We start from the raw sequence: 20,962 nt of genomic DNA on the forward strand, positions 1-20,962 counted from the left end.
CATCGTAAGGCCTGTTTTAACTCCTGGTTGGCCCGCTCTGCCTAACCATTGGTCTGAGCGTGGTACCCGGACGAAAGGCTCACGGTGGCCCCCAGTTCCCTACAGAAACTCCTCCAGACTTGCGAGGAGAACTGGGGACCACGATCCGAGACAATGTTCGTTGGGATACCATGCAGACGTACGACGTGGTGGACCAGGAGGTCTGCAGTCTCCTGGGCCTGGGCTTAGAACCATGACAGAAGTCCAATACTGCAGTCGTAGCATCTGGTGGGACGTACATACAGTTTGATGGTCCACCGCCGGGGTCCGGGTGATGCGTTAGGGCCTCCCTGACAATGTTCTCCACATCCCACGTCAATGTGGCGATGATAGTGGACTCCGGGATGATGTTTTCAGATAGATCCGACAGCTCCGTTTTGACTTCTTCTTCGTGTACCCGGGACAATGCATCTGACTGCTGGTTCTTGGTCCCGGGGCGATAGGTGATCCGGAAGTCAAAATGTCCAAAAAATAGAGACCAACGGGCTTGCCTGGGGTTCAGACGCTTAGCGGTCCGAATATACTCCAGGTTCCGATGGTCAGTGAAAACCGTAAATGGAACCACAGCTCCCTCCAACAAGTGTCTCCACTCAGGCACAGGGGTGGAGAACCTTATCGGACTCCCCGCTCTGGGACAGCACGGCTCCTATCCCTGAGTCAGAGGCATCTACTTCCACAACAAACTGGTGGCTGGGATCGGGCTGCACCAGAACTGGTGCAGTAGAAAACCGGCGTTTCAACTCCCTAAACGCGGCTTCGCACCGATCCACCCAGGTGAAGGGAACTTTTGGGGAGGTCAGGGCAGTAAGGGGACCAACAAGCTGACTGTAGCCCTTGATAAACCTTCGATAGAAATTAGCGAAGCCGAAGAACTGTTGCAGCTTCCTACGGCTTGCCGGTTGGGGCCAATCTCTCACTGCCGCTACCTTGGCCGTATCGGGTGCGACGGAGTTGGAGGAGATGATGAACCCCAGGAAGGACAAAGAAGTACGGTGGAACTCGCACTTCTCGCCCTTCACAAACAGCCGGTTCTCCAACAACCACTGCAGGACCTGACGTACATGCTTCACATGAGTCTCAGGATCCAGGGAGAAGATGAGGATATCGTCTAGGTATACGAAGACAAACCGGTGCAGGAAGTCCCGCAAGATGTCGTTTACCAATGCTTGGAACGTTGCGGGGGCGTTAGTGAGGCCGAACGGCATGACCAGGTACTCAAAGTGACCTAACGGGGTGTTAAATGCCGTCTTCCATTCGTCTCCCTTCCAAATCCGAACCAGGTGATACGCATTCCTAAGATCCAACTTTGTAAAGATTTTGGCTCCATGCAGGGGCGTGAACACTGAATCCAACAGGGGCAATGGGTATCGGTTGCGAACCGTAATCTCGTTCAGCCCTCTGTAATCAGTGCATGGACGGAGTCCGCTGTCCTTCTTGCCCACAAAAAAGAAACCCGCACCTAACGGGGAGGAAGAGTTCCGGATCAACCCGGCAGCTAAAGAGTCCCGGATGTAGGTCTCCATTGATTCACGCTCGGGGCGTGAGAGGTTGTACAGCTTGCTGGACGGATACTCAGTGCCCGAGATCAAATCAATGGCACAATCATACAGTCGGTGCGGGGGAAGCGTGAGTGCCAGATCTTTGCTGAAAACGTCAGCAAGATCGTGGTACTCAGCCGGTACCGCCGTGAGATTTGGTGGGACTCGATCCTCCTCTGTAGCAATCACACCGGGTGGAACCGAGGATCTTAAGCACTCCTGGTGCCAGGTTTCGCTCCATTGAGCCACAACCCCAGACGGCCAGTCGATCCGGGGATTGTACTTACTAATCCATGGATACCCCAAAATCACTCTGGACGTAGAAGGTGTTACAAAGAACACCATCTCCTCCCTGTGGTTTCCAGACACAACCAGTGTTAAGGGCTGTGTCTGGTGTGTTATTAGTGGAAGACGGGTGCCATCTAGTGCCCTTACCTTCACTGGAGAAGGAAGGGCCACTAGAGGGAGCTCCACTTCCTTAGCCCATCTGCTATCTAGCAGATTCCCTTCTGACCCCATGTCGATCAGTGCTGGGGCTTGAAGGGTTAAATCCCCACAAAGGATCACAACTGGGATTCGTGCAGATTTTTGTACATTACCCGCGTCTGTGTTATGGCCCACCCTTAGCCCAGTCTCTAAGGGCGAGCGTTGGTGTTTAACCACTTGGGGCATTGTTTCTGCAAATGCTCGTTAGAGCCGCAGAAAAAGCACTCTCCGCGGGCCAGCCTCCTCTGTCTGTTTTCTAATTTCATTTTGGCCCTGCTCATGTCCATAGCTTCATCAGCAGGGGGAGCTGTCGTCACACGGAGCACTCTGGCTCTGGAGCGTGGGGAAGGCGGGGCTTCTTCGGACCGGGAAGGGAGAGGGGCAGCGCGTGCCCAGCCACGTCCCTCGGCTCGCTCCCATCGACGTTCTTCTAACCGGTTGTCTAAACGTATAACCAAGTCAGTAAGCCCGTCTAAATCCCGCGGCTCGTCCCTACCCACCAGGTGCTCCTTCAGGACCGGAGACAGTCCTTTTAAGAAGGCGGCGCAGAGCGCTACCGCATTCCAGCCGGCCCTCACGGCCGCGACGCGGAAGTCGACTGCATACTCCGAAGCGCTCCGACGCCCCTGTCGAATGGACAGCAGCGTAGTGGAAGCAGATTCGCCTCAATTTGAGTGATCAAACACCTGTCTGAACTCCCTTAGGAACCCAGTATATGTTGTTAGGAGCCGTGAATTCTGCTCCCAAAGCGCCGTAGCCCAGGCACGTGCCTCACCTTGAAGCAAATTGACGACATAAGCCACCTTGCTGGAGTCTGACGCGTACATTACCGGGCGCTGTGCGAAGACGAGCGAGCACTGCATTAGGAAGTCCGCGCAGGTCTCTACACAGCCTCCGTACGGCTCCTGGGGACTTATGTATGCTTCAGGGGATGGCGGGGGGGGGGGGTCCGTTGAACGACCACTGGAGGGTCCCTGTTCAGCAACAGGTCGGCAGGAGGAGGAGCAGCAGCCGCGCCCTGTGTACGTGCTTCAACCTATGCGGTGAGAGCCTCCATCCTACGATTGAGTAGTACATTCTGCTCGGTTACCAAATCCAACCGAGCAGTGAAGGCGGCCAAGATTTGCTGCAACTCACCCATTATTCCTCCTGCAGAAGCCTGTGCACCTTGCGTCTCCATGGACTGTTCAACGGGTCAGGATCCATGACGTTGGCCGAGATATCCTGTTGAGGAAAGTCTAATGCACAGACCCACAACAGGGGGTATAAATGAACGGTCAATAGATAAACCAATAAATACAATTTATTGCGGCAAATGTGCACAACAGGTCGAATACTGCTTTTAGACAGTCAATCACAAAATACAACTGGTGACGTGTGGGCAGGCCCGAGGGTAGGAGACGCCTATCCAGAGAAGAGCCGGGGCCCACAAGGTTCCACCGCCAACGGAGACCTGCAGTATGCCGAAGCCGCCAAGTCCTGAGTCCCCAGGTGGCCTCTGCTTCCAGCTGTCAGATCCGGCACTGCTGGCAGGAACAAAAACAGGTTAATGGTGGGTGTGTGGACACCCAGTAAACAGTCAGCAAAGAGTCACAATTCCTTCCTGAGGGAATAATCCACCACTCCCAGAAACAGGAACGCTGAGAACGTGGAGCACCAATAGTTCACTTAAGGTTCAGGAAAGTGAGGAGCAGGAAACGCCAACTCCCTCCAACCTCCACAAAACTCAGCTCCAAGCTGCGAGCGTACAAAGGTTACGACTGCAAACTCAGTAGTAAATAATGTGCAAACGGCACAGAAACGGCTGAGAGGTTACCAGCAGTACCTCCTCTTCGGGCGGCCCACACAACACATATTTACCAGGCCAGTCATCATTAAATCTTCTATTTTCGTTGTCAACTTTACGTCTCTTCTCCTTTGAATGCGCCCTGTTTTCTTCTTCGTTTGAGTTTACTGGTGGTTTGCAAACCAATACGGTACATTACCGCCACCAACTGTTCAAGTGCCCGCAATGCCTTGTGATGTGGGGCTGTTTGGAAACAGTGCTGATGTGCCGTAAAGGATTCAACGCGCTGCAAAGCTCCACAGTGTCGTAAAATGCCGAAAATTGGCGAATGCACTTTGTATAGGCTTTTGATTGTGTATTTATTAATATTTATGGATAAATGGGCCACCAGTTGAATAGTCCTGCCCTACATGATGTCATCAGTTCAGTTTCTTTCATTGATATAGAGCCAAATCACAACAAATTTCTCTCAAGGCACTTCACACAAGTAAGGTCTAACCTCACCAGCCCCTAGAGCAAGCACACAGGTGACAGTGGTAAGGAAAAACTCCCTCTGATGATTTGAGGAAGAAGCCCAACACAACTGATAAAATGAATATACATGAAATTTTTGGCATTCATGCTGGTGCACAGGCTGGAAAAAGACACCACCCCCATCTCTGGATGGAGAAGCACCTCAAACAGAGAGAAGAAAACAGAATCAGGCATCAGAAAGACAACAAATACAGTATAATTTGTCAGCATTAAGCAACAAGAAAAACAAAGGAAATATGAAGGTGATCGCCAGCCACTAGCCCTAAGCTTCACTAAAAGACCCAGACTTTAGATAAAGTTGAGGCAGCGGCCCGCTATGTTTACTAATAAAATAAAAGGGTAGACACAGGGAGATCATTCCACAAAGCAGGTGCACGATAAGAGAAAGTTCTGTGACCAGCAGACTTTTTATTCACACTAGGGAAGCAAACTTTTTATTCACCCTGAGAACGCAGAGCCTGGGCCGGTACGTAGGGTTTAATTAGGTCAGCTAAGTAGGGAGGTGCTAATCCGTGAATAATTTTATAGGGTAATAGCAGAAAATTAAAATCTGATCTCACAGGGACAGGAAGCCAGTTAAGAGATGCCAAAATGGGTGTAATGTGGTCAAACTTTCTACTTCCTGTCAAAAGTCTGGCAGCAGCATTTTGAACCAATTGGAGACCCCTAATGGTGGACTTCAGTAAACCAGAAAATAGAACATTGCAGAAGTCCAATCTAGAGGAAACAAATGCATGAATCAGGGTTTCAGCATCAGCCATAGACAGGATGAGGCGAATTTTCGCTATATTTTGCAGGTGGAAGAAAGCAGTCCTCGTAATATCTCTAATGTGGAGGTCAAAGGACACCGTAGGATCAAAAATTACCCCAAGGTTCCTCACTTTGTCATTGTATAACACACAAGCCTATGCTAAGTGTTAGCTGGTCAAATTAATGCCGATGTCTCACTGGACCAAGAACCATCATTTTAGTCTTGTCAGAGTTTAAAAGTCAGAAATGGCTAGACATCCAGCTTTTCACTGATGCAAGGCAGTCTTCTCAGGATTAAATTTGTTGTACCTAACATAAAAACACATCATGTACAATTTCATAAAACTCTAATAATTTTTACTGGTAGCACACAGCCCTTAAAGATTTTGCTGGCAATAACTTTGTCATATAGTATGGTCATTTCCAGATATTTCCAAATTATTTCTGTCAGTTTAATATTGATATGTCAGGACAGAAATTATGGCAATACATTGGAAAATCAAATCTTTTCATATCCCATAAAATAGTTAACACTAAAATATGAATTGTGAGATGCAGTTCTTCTCGTACATGTATCATGCTCCTACAGTACCTACATACTGGGGTAGCGAAGATTTTGTAACAATCAAACATTGCATTTTCATTTTATTGATGAAATACTGTTTCATTATTGATAGATTTAAATAAGTCTATGCTTTATATATTTCCACATATATTTTGATCTAGCTCCAAACAATAATATTCTTTATGCCTTGCAGTACTTAATATTCAAAAATGTATGAATCAGCACAAGAACCAATTATACAGCTGTGTAACATAAGAGAACATCCTTTACATGATAATTATATTTAAGACTTGCTGCCGTTTCAGTCAGAATATAGGTGGCACTTCTGTCTGTTGTTTTGGTCCTATCCAATGCTGCTGCAAGTCCTGGTGTTACAACAGCTTTAATTTTACTGGCTTTTTGTGGCACTGGCACAACAAATTCTTCATCTGGACTTTCTGTGTTCTCTTTACTCTGGCTGGAGACAGTGTCAGGTAGTGAGACATTAGATGGTCCAGGCTCCTCCAGTTTCTCTTTGTATTTTGCTTCTGCAGCTTTCCTTTTTTCTGCTCTTTGTTCTTTGGCAGTTTGTATTTTATCTATGCCTGCCATGCATCCCCTTCTACATTTCTCTCGCTGAGCAAGTAGGAACTGTCTGTCATCTTCAAACTTTATCATTGTTAGGACATCCTGATGTGCCATGTCAAACAAGTCCTCCAAAGATTCACAAAACACTGTTTCATCTTTCTTCTGCTTGTCTGTATTGCGATTCTTGGTCTTTTTCAATGTTTTCCATTTTCCGAACACCTTTTCTAACTTTGTGATCAGATGCTGCTTTGCCCTCAGTGGGATTCTAGCTCTCTCCCAAAAAGGAATTGCCATGTCTATAGAGGTCACAGCAGCATCATGGACAGTTTTCTTCAAATCAGTGTGTTTGAAGAAAAATACCTTGAGTATTTGCCCATTTCAGGGCAATTTGTTTCCCTTTATTTCAGTCGGTGGAACCAATAAGGTATACAAATGTTCTACTTCTAGTAGCTGACATGTTTTACTGAAGTTTCCAGTTAATGGTTAAGCATGTTAAGTCAGCAAGTGTCTGTTTTTACATTTATCTCATGTTAGATTCACCATCACCAAAGATCTGAAAGAAAAGAAGCTGTGAATTGAAGCAAAATTTTCAGCTTGTAGCCTAAAATAACATTTTTGAAAGTATGTTGTTTATGAGAAATATTTAAACCCAGGTATATTTTTAAATTGAATATAAAATTATACTTTAGTTACACTCAGGTGGTTAACTTCTATCCTCTTTATAAGTGATGTGATTAGATACTGGATAATGGATAACCTATTGCACGGGCACTCGGGCAGCGATAACTGATATATTTACAACCTCCAGCTATGATGTGCTACCTCTAAATATTAATGTATGACAAAAATATTTGGCAGGCTTTCTTTTTTCCCAAAGCATCATAAAATGAAGGGGTGAGAGTAATGAATTTCCAACTTTTATTTTTTTGAACCACCCTAGCCTCCATGCTGCAAATAATAGGTTTGTTTGGCTTCTACATTTTTCACTTGGTGTTGCCACAACAGATTTGATGTGGATCTGCATGTTGTTTTGACTCAAGTTTTATGCCGGATGCCCTTTCTGATGGGACTCCACTTAACATGGAGAATAGGAATGAATGGTCTTGAACTGGAAACCCTTTGCTTTCAAAGCAAGGGCACCAACCGCTTGGCAACCACTGCCTTAAAACACCACACAGATGGAGAGGCAGTTTCAGTGTCAGGACAACAACTGGTATTGTTGATGCTTAAATGGTTGTCATGTATTCACAGAAATGATCTTTATACCACATCTCACCACCAAGCTGTGTCCTTCAGAATTCATTGGTTTTTCAATGCTTGGTCATCATTTCCCCATCTCAACTATGAAAAAACAAGTCTCCATTTGGCTCTATTTTCTAACACTGAGTACTTTGATGGAACATTCCTCCAAATCGCTGTCATTCAATTTTCCCCATAATTGGCCCTGAGTTTCTGTCAAATCCTTCTCAGTGTCACCCAGGAAGATGACACTGTCACCACCACAGTGGAGCTCCCAAGTGGCTCATTAGTTCCCCACCTATTCCTGACAACAGTCACTGACTCCAGAAACCAACCCAGAGCAGATGATGTGCACAAAAATCAGATATAATAGCACTGACCTGTCTCAGCTGTTTATCCCTTAAGATTCCTGTAACATAGAATAGAATAGTGTTTATTGTCATTGTCCGGGGGGGATGAAGTTGGGGATGCTCCTGCAGAGGTACTATATGCCACTAAATAAATACATATGAGATATGTACATATATATGTGTGTGTGTGTGTGTGTGTGTGTGTGTGTGTGTGTGTGTGTGTGTGTGTGTGTGTGTGTGTGTGTGTGTGTGTGTGTGTGTGTGTGTGTGTATAAACATATGAATAAAGTATACTTTAAAAAGTGACTGTAAACATTTAGGGCAGTGATTGTGAACATCATGGAGGTTATGCTGTTCCTTATTCCAAGCAACCAATTTGGTCAACTAAGGTAATTTCACCCACAAGCATTCACTGTTCCTCAAAGTCAGCTGCCCCTGATTTCACACTCGCATTTCTTCATGATAAACCTTCAGCCATTTTAGCAGCCCACTCTCTGGTGTTAGTTCTACCAGCATTAATAATAGTCATTTTATTATTTATGTAACGTTAATAAAGTCATTTGATTAACATCAGGCTTTTGAAGTACTGCTCAGTGAATTACTCTTCTTCTGCTTCTATCAAAATATTACCGTGATTGTATTGTAAAGGGAAATTATAGTTCAAAGGAAGAATCCATTTAAAATCCATCCCGAGTTTTCTGATGCAGGAAACCAAGGTTAGAGTGTTTCTGTCATCATTATTAGTTCAAATTTTCTTTCTTATATGTGTACACTGTATGTACACTGTGTTGCAAATAAACTGTAAGCTTGCCTTTTTCTTATGTCCTTATACCTACTACACTATCCACTTGAAAGCTTCACCCTGGAGATATCAGGCTTGCTGTATTTTAAACAGCAAGGGCACATCGATAAAACTCTTCATGGATTCTTGGCCAGAATTGTGTGTACTCTTAAAGTTGGAAAAATCAGCATGCACTGTTTTCACCAGTTACAGTGGCATGCAAATGTATGGTCCACCCTCATAGGTCTCTGTCATTATTGAAGGGGTACAAACTTGCTCAAACCTGCCTTCCACTCCCATCTTACATGTAGGATGTACGCACTCCCTCAACTAATCACTTGCATGTAAATACATTGTGTGCATGCCAGGTTGTTCGCCATGGCAGTAGAAAGAGAACTGTGGCAAAGTGCAGATTCACAGATTCTCAAATTGAGACACATCGGGCAGATGGGAAGAAAATGTTTTATTTGGTGGCTTCACTCCATCCTGAAACACATGCATTATGCTCAGCTGAATCTATATATAGCACCCACAATTCAGGTGAGGTCTGGGAGCATGAGCTGGTGCCACACATCGCCACACACACCACACCACGGAATCAGCCCCAGTCCTGGATGGCACTATCGTGGCAGACAACTGGACCATTCTCACGTCTTGAAAGTATCCATGTATCTGCTGCATTGAAATGAAGTGAAATAATATGATGATATATCCATATAAAAAATTGGATGTCAGTGGCAGTGCTACAAGGGAGGCTGGGGACATGCCCTCCTCTTCAGTTTTTAAAACTGTTTTTTTTTTTTTTCTTGTTCTTCTTCTTTGGTGCATTCATAGTTTTTAGGTAGAAGTTTTCAATTTGCAAAACAAAGACTGGAACACTTAACTGTACTCATACAGAACAGTCTTCCCTCCTATCCTCCAAGGCCTTCATTGAAAAACAAAAAACAGTGAAAGGAAACAGTTGAACCGAAACAACATGCAATAAATTAATAAATGGAAAAAATAAATGAGTAAAAATGAAAAGAAAAACCCTTACATGTACATATACTTGGATTGCACAAAGCGTACCTGACATGCACATTCTTTTGCAGTGTTTGAACTAGGGATTTCATACAACATTATGTATTTTTTTTTTTTTTTTGGCAAATTTATTAAAAATAAAATAAAAGCTAAGAAACCACATATACATAAGTATTCAGAGCCTTTGCCATGAAGCTCAAAATTGAGCTCAGGTGCATCCTGTTTCCACTGATCATCCTTGAGATGTTTCTACAGCTTAATTAGAGTCCACAGGAAGGTGACCAAGGTGTCAGAGTGCCAGCATTCCTCGATGGAGAGAGGAGAGCCTTCCAGAAGGACAGCCATCTCTGCAGCAATCCACCAATCTAGCCTGTATGGTAGAGTGGCCACATGGAAGTCACTCCTTAGTAAAAAGCACATGGCAGCCCACCTGGAATTTGTCAAAAGGCACCTGAAGGACTCTCAGACCATGAGAAACAAAATTCTCTCGTCTGATGAGACACAGATTTAACTCCTTGGCGTGAATACCAGGCTTCATGTTTGGAAGAAACCAGGCACCATCCCTACAGTGAAGCATGATAGTGGCAGCATCATGCTGTGTGGATGTTTTTCACCGGCAGGAACTGGGAAAAAGATGGAAAAGTAAAGTACAGCATTTTTTTAGAGAGCTTTTCTAAAGGATCAATATTCATATGTGCCTCATGACGCATGTACAGTTGTACTGCATTGATGCGCATGTATGCATTAACGGAAGTAAACAATTAGAAGTAAAAGTCATGGAAAAGTTGTAATAGTGTATTGTTATCCTGTTTCACAAGAATGGAACTGTGCCAAGACCAACAAAAATAAAAAGTAAAGCACAATGTTTTTTAAGCTTTTTAAAGTGAGCAATATTCATATGTGCCTCATGTACAGTAGTACTGCACTGATGTGCATGAATGCATGGAAGTAAAAAAATTAGAAGTAAAACTCATGGCAAAATTACAAAACTTTCATAGAATTGGTTTACACCATATTTTTAAACTGGTTTTCTTCATCTACAAGTTGGCAAGAAGTGTAACACCAAGTTTGGGTTGGTCTTGGCAGGGGGCCGTCTGGATATTGACAAGTGAATCTCCCAGGCACCAGGCACCATCCCTACAGTGAAGCATGGTGGTGGCAGCATCAGTGTGTGGAGATGTTTTTCAGAGGCAGGAACTGGGAGACTAGTTGGGATTGAGGGAAAGATTAATGCAGCAATGTACAGAGACATCCTGGATGAAAACCTGCTGGATGAGCGCTCTTTACCTCAGTCTGGGGCAATGGTTCATCTTCAACAGGACAATGACCTTAAGCACACAGCTAAAATATCAAAGGATGGGCTTCAGGACACTCTATGAATGTCATTGAGTGGTCCAGCCAGAGCTCAGACCTGAATCTGACTGAACATCTCTGGAGAGATCTGAAAATGGCTGTGCACCGACACTCCCCATCCAACCTGATGGAGCTTGAGAAGTGCAGCAAAAGGAATGGACAAAACTGCCCAAAGATACAGTGGGGCAAAAAAGTATTTAGTCAGTCCCTAAAGTTCCATAAAGAACCGTGTTGAGTGTTGTTTGTTTTCATATACTAAAATACACTCATTCAATTTAGACATGTTTGTTGTCCAGAGTAAAATAAAAAGTTTGTCGTAAATTCATTGAATAAAAGCTGAAAGGCCACACTACAAGCACACCATGATTGTTTTATTTCATCTCCATGGTGATAGTGTACAGAGATAAAATTACAAAAAGTGGTCGTTGTCCATATACTCATATACTGTACGTATGCAGGATTTGAGAAAATCAGGAAGGTCAAAATGTTTTCACAGCACTGCATAGCATGAAACATTAAATTTGCATTTGCTGCAGCATTTTGTTTAACTAATTCGTGGCTGTTGTTGTTTTTTTTTTTTTGGGGGGGGGGGGGGCGCTTCACCCCTGAGGGGTTTTGAGAAAAATATGTGATTTTTGTTAAACTTGGAAAAATATCTATTGTGTATATGATCAACAGGTAGGTGAGAGAAGGAACAAGCTGTCAACCCTGGTACAGTTCCCTCTGACTGGACTGGACATGGCTCCCCATGTGGTGAAGAGGAGCCAGAGTATGAGGAACTTGAATTTGGGGGCTTGGCCCCCCTCATGGAAGCAGCCCTCAGGACATCACCACCAAGCTGCTGACATGACCCTCTCCCATGACTATCTGTATGACCTCTACGCTGTGTGTAACCATCATGGAGGGATGCATGGAGGTCATTACACTGGTATGAGACAAACATTGAAGTCTTATTAACTCCTTCAAAAATAAATCCATGAATTTTATTTCTTTATGTACAGTCAAGTTGAGCAGGACAGTAAATCTTGAAAAGGCTGATTACATAAGTGACAAGTTTTTTTTTTATAAGTGTGTGTGTGTGTGTGTGTGTGTGTGCGTGCGCACGTAGTTGTGCTCAAAAGTTTACTTTTTTTTTACATTTTTCAGAGAATATAAATGATAACACAAAAGCTTTTTTTCACTCATGGTTAATGGTTGGGTGAAGCCATTTATTGTCAAACAACTGTTTACTTTTTAAATCAAAATGACAACAGAAACTAACCAAATGACCCTGATCAAAGGTTTACATACCCCTGTTCCTAATACTATGTATTGCCCCCTTTATCAATGACAGAGTAGCAGTGGTAGCTGAATGGTAGTTGTGGACGAGGCTGTCTGATGGTAAAGCTGCCACTGAATATGTTTTGGACTTTATTTACATCATTACAAAGAAATACAAACAATATAGCACTCTATGGTAAATCTGCATAGAGTAGACAGTTCTCAAAAACTGAGTAACTGTGCAAGAAGGAGAAGAGTGAAGAAAGCCACCAAGACACCCAGACAACCCAGAAGAAGTTATAGGCTTATGTGGCTGTGATTGGAGAAACTGTGGACAGTGCAAGCTTTGCATTTTGTATCAAACGTTATACAGCTTCATGATGAAGTGGTCTAGAGGTGGATTTTACAAATTGCCAGAAGGTTCATCTGTGATGCAAGCCTAGATTTGATCTGTTTTGGTGAAAGAAACTCCTTCTTTGCTCTACTTCACTATGAAGCTAGCTGGCTTTTAGCCATTTGAAATAAATAAGTCTTGAGCTTTGATTTAAAAAGTGCTGGGAAAGAAATAGTGCGTAAATTAGGAGGTAACGTGTTCCACAGTTTGGGTTTAGCAAAAAACCTGCAACCCCAGAGTTTATATTTTGACCTCAGAACATTTAAGTAAAGTTGACCAGATGCCCGTAATGTCCTACTGTAAGTGCAGAGAGTTAAAATTTCAGACAAGTAAGATTTGCACTTGCATTTCAAAACAAACATTAAAATCTTAAAATGAATTCAACAAACTACTGGAAGCCAGTGGAGTGAGTAAGTACTGGCATAATACAGTCCCCTCCAAAAGTATTGGAACAGCAAGGCCAATTCCTTTGTTTATGTTGTTGAAGACATTTGAGTTTAAGATCAAAAGAATTTCATCTTATTTGCTGGTATTTACATCTAGATGTGTCAAACAACTCAGGACGTACTGCCCTATGTTTGAATCCACGCATTTTTCAAGTGAGCATAACTATTCGAACATGTGACTGACAGGTGTTCCTTGTTGTCCAGGTCTTTTAGATTGATTGTTCAAACATAGAATAGCTCTACATGACTAGTCTAGGTTTTGGCCTTGGGTTTGACCTATAAAGACTGCATTTCTTGTTAAAGAGGATTAACCAACAAGAAGAACAGAGAGCTGTTTATGGGAGAAAAGCGAGCCCTTTTGAAGCTGAGAAAGTCACAGATCTCAAAAATATTGTGAGAGCTGTGACGAAAACCCAAAAAACATCAATAAATGACATCACCAACGGCTTCCACAGTGTAGGGGTGACAGTATCACAATCCACTATTTGCCACTGTTTGAAGAAGGCGCTGAGAGCAGAGATATAGAGGCCAAACCACAAGATGCAAACAACTCATCAGTGGTAAGAATCAGAAGGCCAGATTAGAATTAGCAAAGAAGTGCAGAGATGAGCCACAAAAGTTCTGGAACACAATCTTATAGATGATGAGACCAAGATTAATCTCCATCAAAGTAGAATGGAATGGAAAGGCCAAAGTGTGGAGAAAGAAAGGAACTACTTATGAGCTGAAGCATACAAGTTCACCTGTGAAGCACAGTGGAGGTAATGTCGTGGCTTGGGCTTGCATGACTGCTTCTGGAACAGGCTCATTAATATTTATTGATGTTGTATTTCCATTTATTCAGTTATTTATTTTTTTGTATAATACCAAATCATAACAAAGGTGCTTCACATGAGTAAAGTCTAACCTTACCAACCCCCTTGAACAGGCACACAGGCGACAGTGGTACGAAAAAAACTCCATCTGGTGATAATGAGGAAGAAAGCTCAAGCAAACCAGACCCAGAGGAGTGACCCACTGCTTAGGCCATTCTAACAATTACAAGGTCTTTACAGATTGTACAAAAGTTTGTTTACAAACAGACAAAACACAAGAGCAACAAAAACAGAGTCCTTAATTGAAAATACAGGAGAGTCCATCTTGGGTTTCTGATATATAATGTCCAGCAATGGGAGGCTGCAGGGCAGGACCTCTGGCCAGTCGTGGATCAGGTGTGGCATCCCGAGGTCAGTCCAGTGGCTTGGTGGTGCTGGGCCAGGGTCAGTCAGTGTGTGGTCAGTACCTCAGACAGAGAGGAAAAGAGCAGAACTAGTTGGCCTGAAAAACTGCACCTAAGGTATGAGTTCACCAGCAGCAAATCGACAGGGAAGCAGAGAGAATACTAAGGTGATCGCTGGCATCTAGCTCTGAGCTTCACTGACAGACCCAGAATTTAGATGAAGTGAGGCTGAAGTCAGACCTGTTCTGTTGCTAATAAGATACATTAAAGGGATCAGAAGCAGAGTTCCATACTATGACAGTATGCTAACCATGCGAGAGGGAAAATAGTCTTAAATTTGTATTAAAGTTTAGACTTGATTGTCTCTGCAGAATCTGACTGTTTTATCTCCACAGACAGATCATTCCACAAAACAGGTGTATGATCAGAGAAAGCTCTGTGGCCCGCAGACTTTTTATTCATGATGTAACTGACATTGACAATGAATGACCTGGTAGCAGCAGAATGAATTCAGAAGTGTACAGAAAAATTTTGTCTGCCAAATTAACAGAGAAATGCATCCAAGCTAAGAGGGAGGAAGTTTATCATGCACCATGACAATGACCCAGAGCACACTGCCAACAAAACAAAGGACTTCATCAGGGGGAAACAGTGGAAGGTTTTACCTCTTGAAGAGAAGACTGAAGGGAGAAACTCCCCAAAACAAACGAGAACTGAAAGAAGCTGCGGTAAAAGCCTGAATAGCATCACAAATGAAGAATGCAACAGTTTGGTGGCAGGAGAGCTTGGACCCGTGACAGAAGTCAAGGACGGCAGCCCTGGCCTCTGGTGGGACGTACAGTTTGTTCTTTGGCCCTGTTCCGGGGTCCGGGCTCCGTGCCAGGGCCTCCCGGACGGTCTTCTCCACGTCCCAGGTAAGGGTGGCCACGATAGTGGACTCCGGTACGATGGGTTCCGGTGGATCCGACAGCTCGGTTTTGACTTCATTTTCATGCACCCGGGACAAGGCATCCGACCTCTGGTTCTTGGTCCCGGGGCGGTAGGTGATCCGGAAGTCAAAACAGCCGAAGAACAGTGACCAGCGGGCTTGCCTGGGGTTCAGCCGCCTGGCGGTCCTGATATACTCCAGGTTCCGGTGGTCAGTAAAAACCGTGAATGGCACTGACGCTTCCTCCAACAGATGTCTCCACTCCTCCAGAGCCTCTTTCACCGCTAGGAGTTCTCGATTGCCCACGTCATAGTTCCGTTCTGCTGGGGTCAACCTGCGCGAGAAATAGGGACACGGGTGAAGGACCTTATCGGTCTCTCCGCTCTGGGATAGCACGGCTCCTATCCCTGACTCAGAGGCGTCCATTTCAACCACAAACTGGCGACTGGGATCGGGCTGCACCAAGACGGGTGCAGTCGAGAAGCGCTGTTTCAACTCCCTGAAAGCGGCATCGCACCGATCCGACCAGGTGAAGGGAACCTTTGGTGAGGTCAGGGCTGTCAGGGGGCTAACTACCTGACTATACCCCTTGATGAACCTCCCGTAAAAAGTTGTGAAGCCGAGGAACTGTTGCAGCTTCCTACGGCTCGTAGGTTGGGGCCAGTCTCTCACCGATGAGATGATAAACCCCAGGAAGGACAAAGAGGTGCGGTGAAACTCACACTTCTCGCCCTTCACAAACAGCCGGTTCTCCAACAACCGCTGCAGGACCTGACGTACATGGCGTACATGAGTCTCAGGGTCCGGAGAAAAAATGAGTATATTGTCCAGATATACGAAGACGAATCGGTGCAGGAAGTCCCGCAAGACGTCGTTTACCAAAGCTTGGAACGTCGCGGGGGCGTTAGTGAGGCCGAACGGCATGACCAGGTACTCAAAATGACCTAACGGGGTGTTGAATGCCGTCTTCCACTCGTCTCCCTTCCGGACCCGAACTAGGTGATATGCGTTCCTAAGATCCAGCTTTGTGAATATTTTGGCTCCATGCAGGGGGGTGAACACCGAATCTAACAAAGGCAACGGGTATCGGTTGCGAACCGTGATCTCGTTCAGCCCTCGATAATCAATGCATGGACGAAGACCGCCATCTTTCTTGCCCACAAAAAAGAAACCTGCTCCCATCGGGGAGGTGGAGTTCCGGATCAGCCCGGCAGCTAAGGAGTCCCGGATGTAGGTCTCCATCGATTCGCGCTCAGGTCGTGAGAGGTTGTACAGCCTGCTGGACGGGAACTCCACGCCTGGAATCAAATCGATGGCACAATCGTACGGACGGTGCGGGGGAAGGGTGAGTGCCAGATCCTTGCTGAAAACGTCAGCAAGATCGTGGTACTCAACCGGCACCGCCGACAGATTGGGAGGGACTTTGACCTGCTCCTTAGCCTGGGAACCGGGAGGGACCGAGGATCCTAAACACACCCGATGGCAGGTCTCGCTCCACTGAACCACCACCCCGGATGGCCAATCAATCCGGGGATTGTGTTTTAACATCCATGGGAACCCCAGAATCACACGGGAGGTAGAGGGAGTCACAAAAAACTCTATCTCCTCCCGATGATTCCCTGACACCACCAGAGTTACTGATAGTGTCCTGTGTGTGATTAAAGGGAGTAGGGTGCCATCCAGTGCTTGCACCTGCAATGGCGAAGGAAGCGCCACCAGAGGGAGCCCTACCTCCCTGGCCCATCTGCTGTCTAGCAGATTCCCTTCTGACCCTGTGTCTACCAGTGCTGGGGCCTGAAGGGTTAAATCCCCGCTAAGGATTGTAACTGGGAGTCGTGTGGAAATATGTGTGTGTCCCACGTGAATTTCTTGGCCCACCCTAAGCCCAGTTTCTAGGGGCGGGCGTTGGTGTTTTAACCGTTCGGGGCAGTCTCTCAATTGGTGCTCAATTGAGCCACTAACAAAACACGCCCCGCGGGGAAGCCTCCTCTGTCTATTCGGTGGTCTGAATGTGGCCCTGCTCGTGTCCATAGCTTCGTCAGCAGGGGGAGCTGTAGCCACACGGGGCATAGAGGCCATGGAGCGTGGGAAGGGCGGACCTTTTTCGGACCCAGAAGGAAGAGGGACGGCGCGTGCCCGGCCACGCCCCTTGTCTTGTTCCCGACGGCGTTCCTCCAAACGATTGTCTAACCGTATAACGAGGTCGATAAGCCCATCTAATTCCCGCGGTTCGTCCTTGGCCACCAGGTGCTCCTTCAGGACCGACGACAGTCCATGTACGAAGGCGGCACGGAGCGCAGGGTTATTCCAGCCGGACCTCGCAGCCGCAATGCGGAAGTCGACTGCATAAGCGGCTGCGCTCCGGCGTCCCTGTCTCATTGACAGTAGCACAGTTGAAGCGGTCTCTCCCCTGTTAGGGTGATCAAACACGGTTTTAAACTCCCTCACAAACCCAGTGTACGTATGAAGGAGCCGTGAATTTTGCTCCCAAAGCGCCGTAGCCCAAGCGCGTGCCTCTCCTCGAAGCAAATTAATCACATAAGCTACCTTACTAGCATCAGACGCGTACATGACGGGACGTTGTGCAAAGACGAGCGAACACTGCATAAGAAAGTCTGCGCACGTCTCCACACAACCTCCGTACGGCTCTGGGGGGCTTATGTATGCTTCAGGGGATGGTGGGAGGGGTTGTTGAACGACCAGTGGAACATTTATATCCTGCACAGGGTCGGCAGGAGGAGGAGCTGCAGCAGCGCCCTGAGTGCTCGTTGCCACCTGTGCGGAGAGAGCCTCCACCCTGCGGTTCAGGAGGATGTTTTGCTCGGTCATCTGATCCAACCGAGCCGTAAAGGCGGTGAGGATGTGCTGCAACTCACCAATCACGCCTCCTGCAGACGCCTGTGCACCCTGCTCTCCCATTGGCCGTTCAACTGCTGGGTGACGCCCCTCGGAGTCCATGAGCGGCCGAGATATCCTGTTGTGAAAGTGTAGTGACACGGACCCACAACAGGGGGCGCAAATGAACGGACAATAGGAGAAGTTAAATTTGAACACTTTACTGTTGTGAATGCCACAACTACACACAGCAGATTATAGAATGAATACAAAGTCAATTAATAAAGGTGTCGTGTGGGCAGGCTCGACGATAGGAGACGTCCATCTGGAGAAGAACCGGAACCACACGATTTCCTCCGCCACCGAACCAGGAGGATACTGGAGCCGCCAGGTCCCGAGTCCCCCAGGTGGCCACCGTCTCCGCGTGTCGGATCTGGTACTGCTGGCGAAGAGCAAAAACAGTCAGGTGTGGGTGTGTGTACACCCCGTAACAAGGATGGTGGTTATTCCACCTCCACCTCTAATCACACGCTCGTGCAGCTCCTGTCTAATTACTTATCTGGCGGAATGCAGAGCGAAGCAGTCGCAGCATACGCCGGTCCTTCGGGAAGACAGCTGTAACAATGTATCAACTGAAAACAACGTTTAGGAATTCTCAGGCTGAGAGAGTTACCTCCTTGGAAGAACGATATCTCGGCGACGTGGTGAAGGTGTCGTCCTGCTTTTATTTGGGGTGAGGCGCAGATGATTGGTGACAGCTGTCATAGCCGATGAGTGACAGCTGTCAACCCGGCCGCTCTTGGGAGGTGGCAGCGCCCTCTCGTGCCTGAAGCCCGCACTTCAGACAGGGCGCCCTCTGGTGGTGGGCCAGCAGTACCTCCTCTTCTGGCGGCCCGCACAACATAAATGCTGAAATTCTGAATTCTTGTTTGAACTTAAATCCAGATGTCTCCAGTGAAACACACAGAAAAAAGGAATTGGCCTTGCTGTTCCAATACTTTTGGAGGGGACTGTATGCTCACCTCTGGAAGTGTTCATTAAAAGAAAAGCAGCAACATTTTGCAAAAGTTGGAGGCGTGCAAGAGAACACTGTTTAACACCAGCATAAAGGGCATTACAATAATCAAGTCTGGAGCTGCTGAAAGCAAGAACGGCCGTCTGAATATCATGTCAACTGAGGAAGGACTTTACTTCAGCCAGAAGACGTAGCTGGAAAAATCTTACTTTGACAATGGAGTTTATCTGTTAATCAAACTTCATACAGCTATCAAATACATCCAGGAGCCATAATCCTTTTAATATTTATGGCTTCTTGAACTCTAAATGTCCTGATATTAAAGCTAAAACTTCAAACAGGCCAAGTAATGCCTGAGCTTAGACATCAGTTATGTAGTTATGCAGAAAAGTTAAATTAAGTAATCTTGTTTTTATGTAGCTCATCAATTAAACAGTGCAGAACTCTAGTAAAACTCAGGCCCAGAGTAATATTGATTTAATTTTAGTTATTAAAAAATTATTATTATTTCTGCTATTATTAGAAACTAGCACGTTGCCTGTGGGGATCCACAGGTTCTAAATTGGGTAGTGTATATAAAAATTGTGATGGGGTGCCTGTGGCACCGTGCCCCTCCCTCTCTCTCCCTCTGTGCCCAGGGAACGTGCGCACAGTTTCCCCTGCATGAACTCATGTACACTTTCTTCCGTTTGTAGCGCATTTGAGGGTGCACACTCTGCGCCTACAATATACATATCCTGGGCAATGAACGTTCACAAACTCTCTCACTTGTTGCTGCGCAGCTCTCAGCCATCCATTGGGCCAAACCGAGACGCTTCCTGGTTGCGCTTCAAATAGTGCATCGTGGCGCTCCAAGCAACCAGCTGACCTAGGGCTGAACCATTTTTGTGTGTGTAAAATGTTTGTCTGATTTGTCACATTTTATGATTTATTTCTGTTTACCGAAGATGGGTAATGAATTTCTATTATTTTGTTGAGTCTTTTCTGTTTTTGTGTTATGGATTGCTTTTGGGCAATGTTTAGACATCCCCCTTTGATTATCTCTTGGTATGCCCGGGGGCGGGGCTCTAGGTATTTAGAGGGGGATGTTTTATCATGTAGAGTCAGATTGTGTTGGAGCTGTGGTCCTGATGCATATGCTGCGCTACTGTAACTTTTATGAACAAACTGTGTTTGAGCCTCCTTTTCACTGTAAATGATGTTACTTATTGGAATTGCTGGCCATGAATAAAATACACTGCTGAGAGAATTCTTGACTAAGCTATCAGTGTCACATTTTTAAAGTATTTTTGAACAGAACCCGTGACATAAATTATGCAAAGTTTATATAATAAGTTGGAAAGGCGTGCGAGTCCAGAATGTTTTTTGAACCTTCGAACTTAGACCTTAGAAGAAGAATTATAATAATTATAATAATAATAATTATAATTCATAATAATAAAGGATTATTAACAGAGCGAGAGGTCTGTACGGGGAAATATCAGACGGAGGTGTTGACAGTACGGACAGAGCGCAGCGAAGACCTACAGTATCGCCCGAATATGCTGCTGACGTTGGGCTCATTCGCTTTCTTCACCTCCACTAGCTTAACACATGGTCCGGTGTAACAGTATATATGTCTCGAGTGAGTGGTAAGATATCCTAGGACAACTTCCTAAGATATCCTAAGATATCTTTCCCCCGGGGGGAAGTTATCCAGGGGGGAAGATAAACTGACATACTGCATTAAAACAGTGACCCTAAATTCACCCAAAACCTAATATCCGAATCAGAAAAAGTTAGGTTTTTTTTACTGTGAAAACCAGAAATATGTTTAACGAACCATTTTTATAACTTACAATGCAAATATAAATTGTA

The 20,962-nt window shown here is 45.5% G+C and overlaps 1 protein-coding gene across 1 annotated transcript in view; it reads left to right on the top strand.

The window, feature by feature from the left end:
- Positions 1-20,962, top strand: part of usp43a (ubiquitin specific peptidase 43a) — a 388,273-nt gene that overhangs the window by 341,755 nt on the left and 25,556 nt on the right. The window contains exon 13 of the mRNA XM_034187735.1: positions 11,687-11,936. Coding sequence (XP_034043626.1) covers positions 11,687-11,936 — 250 coding nt within the window. The remainder of the gene's footprint in view (positions 1-11,686; positions 11,937-20,962) is intronic.

The sequence above is a fragment of the Thalassophryne amazonica genome, chromosome 15 (genome assembly GCF_902500255.1).
Source record: "Thalassophryne amazonica chromosome 15, fThaAma1.1, whole genome shotgun sequence".
Classification (NCBI taxonomy): Eukaryota; Metazoa; Chordata; class Actinopteri; order Batrachoidiformes; family Batrachoididae; genus Thalassophryne; species Thalassophryne amazonica.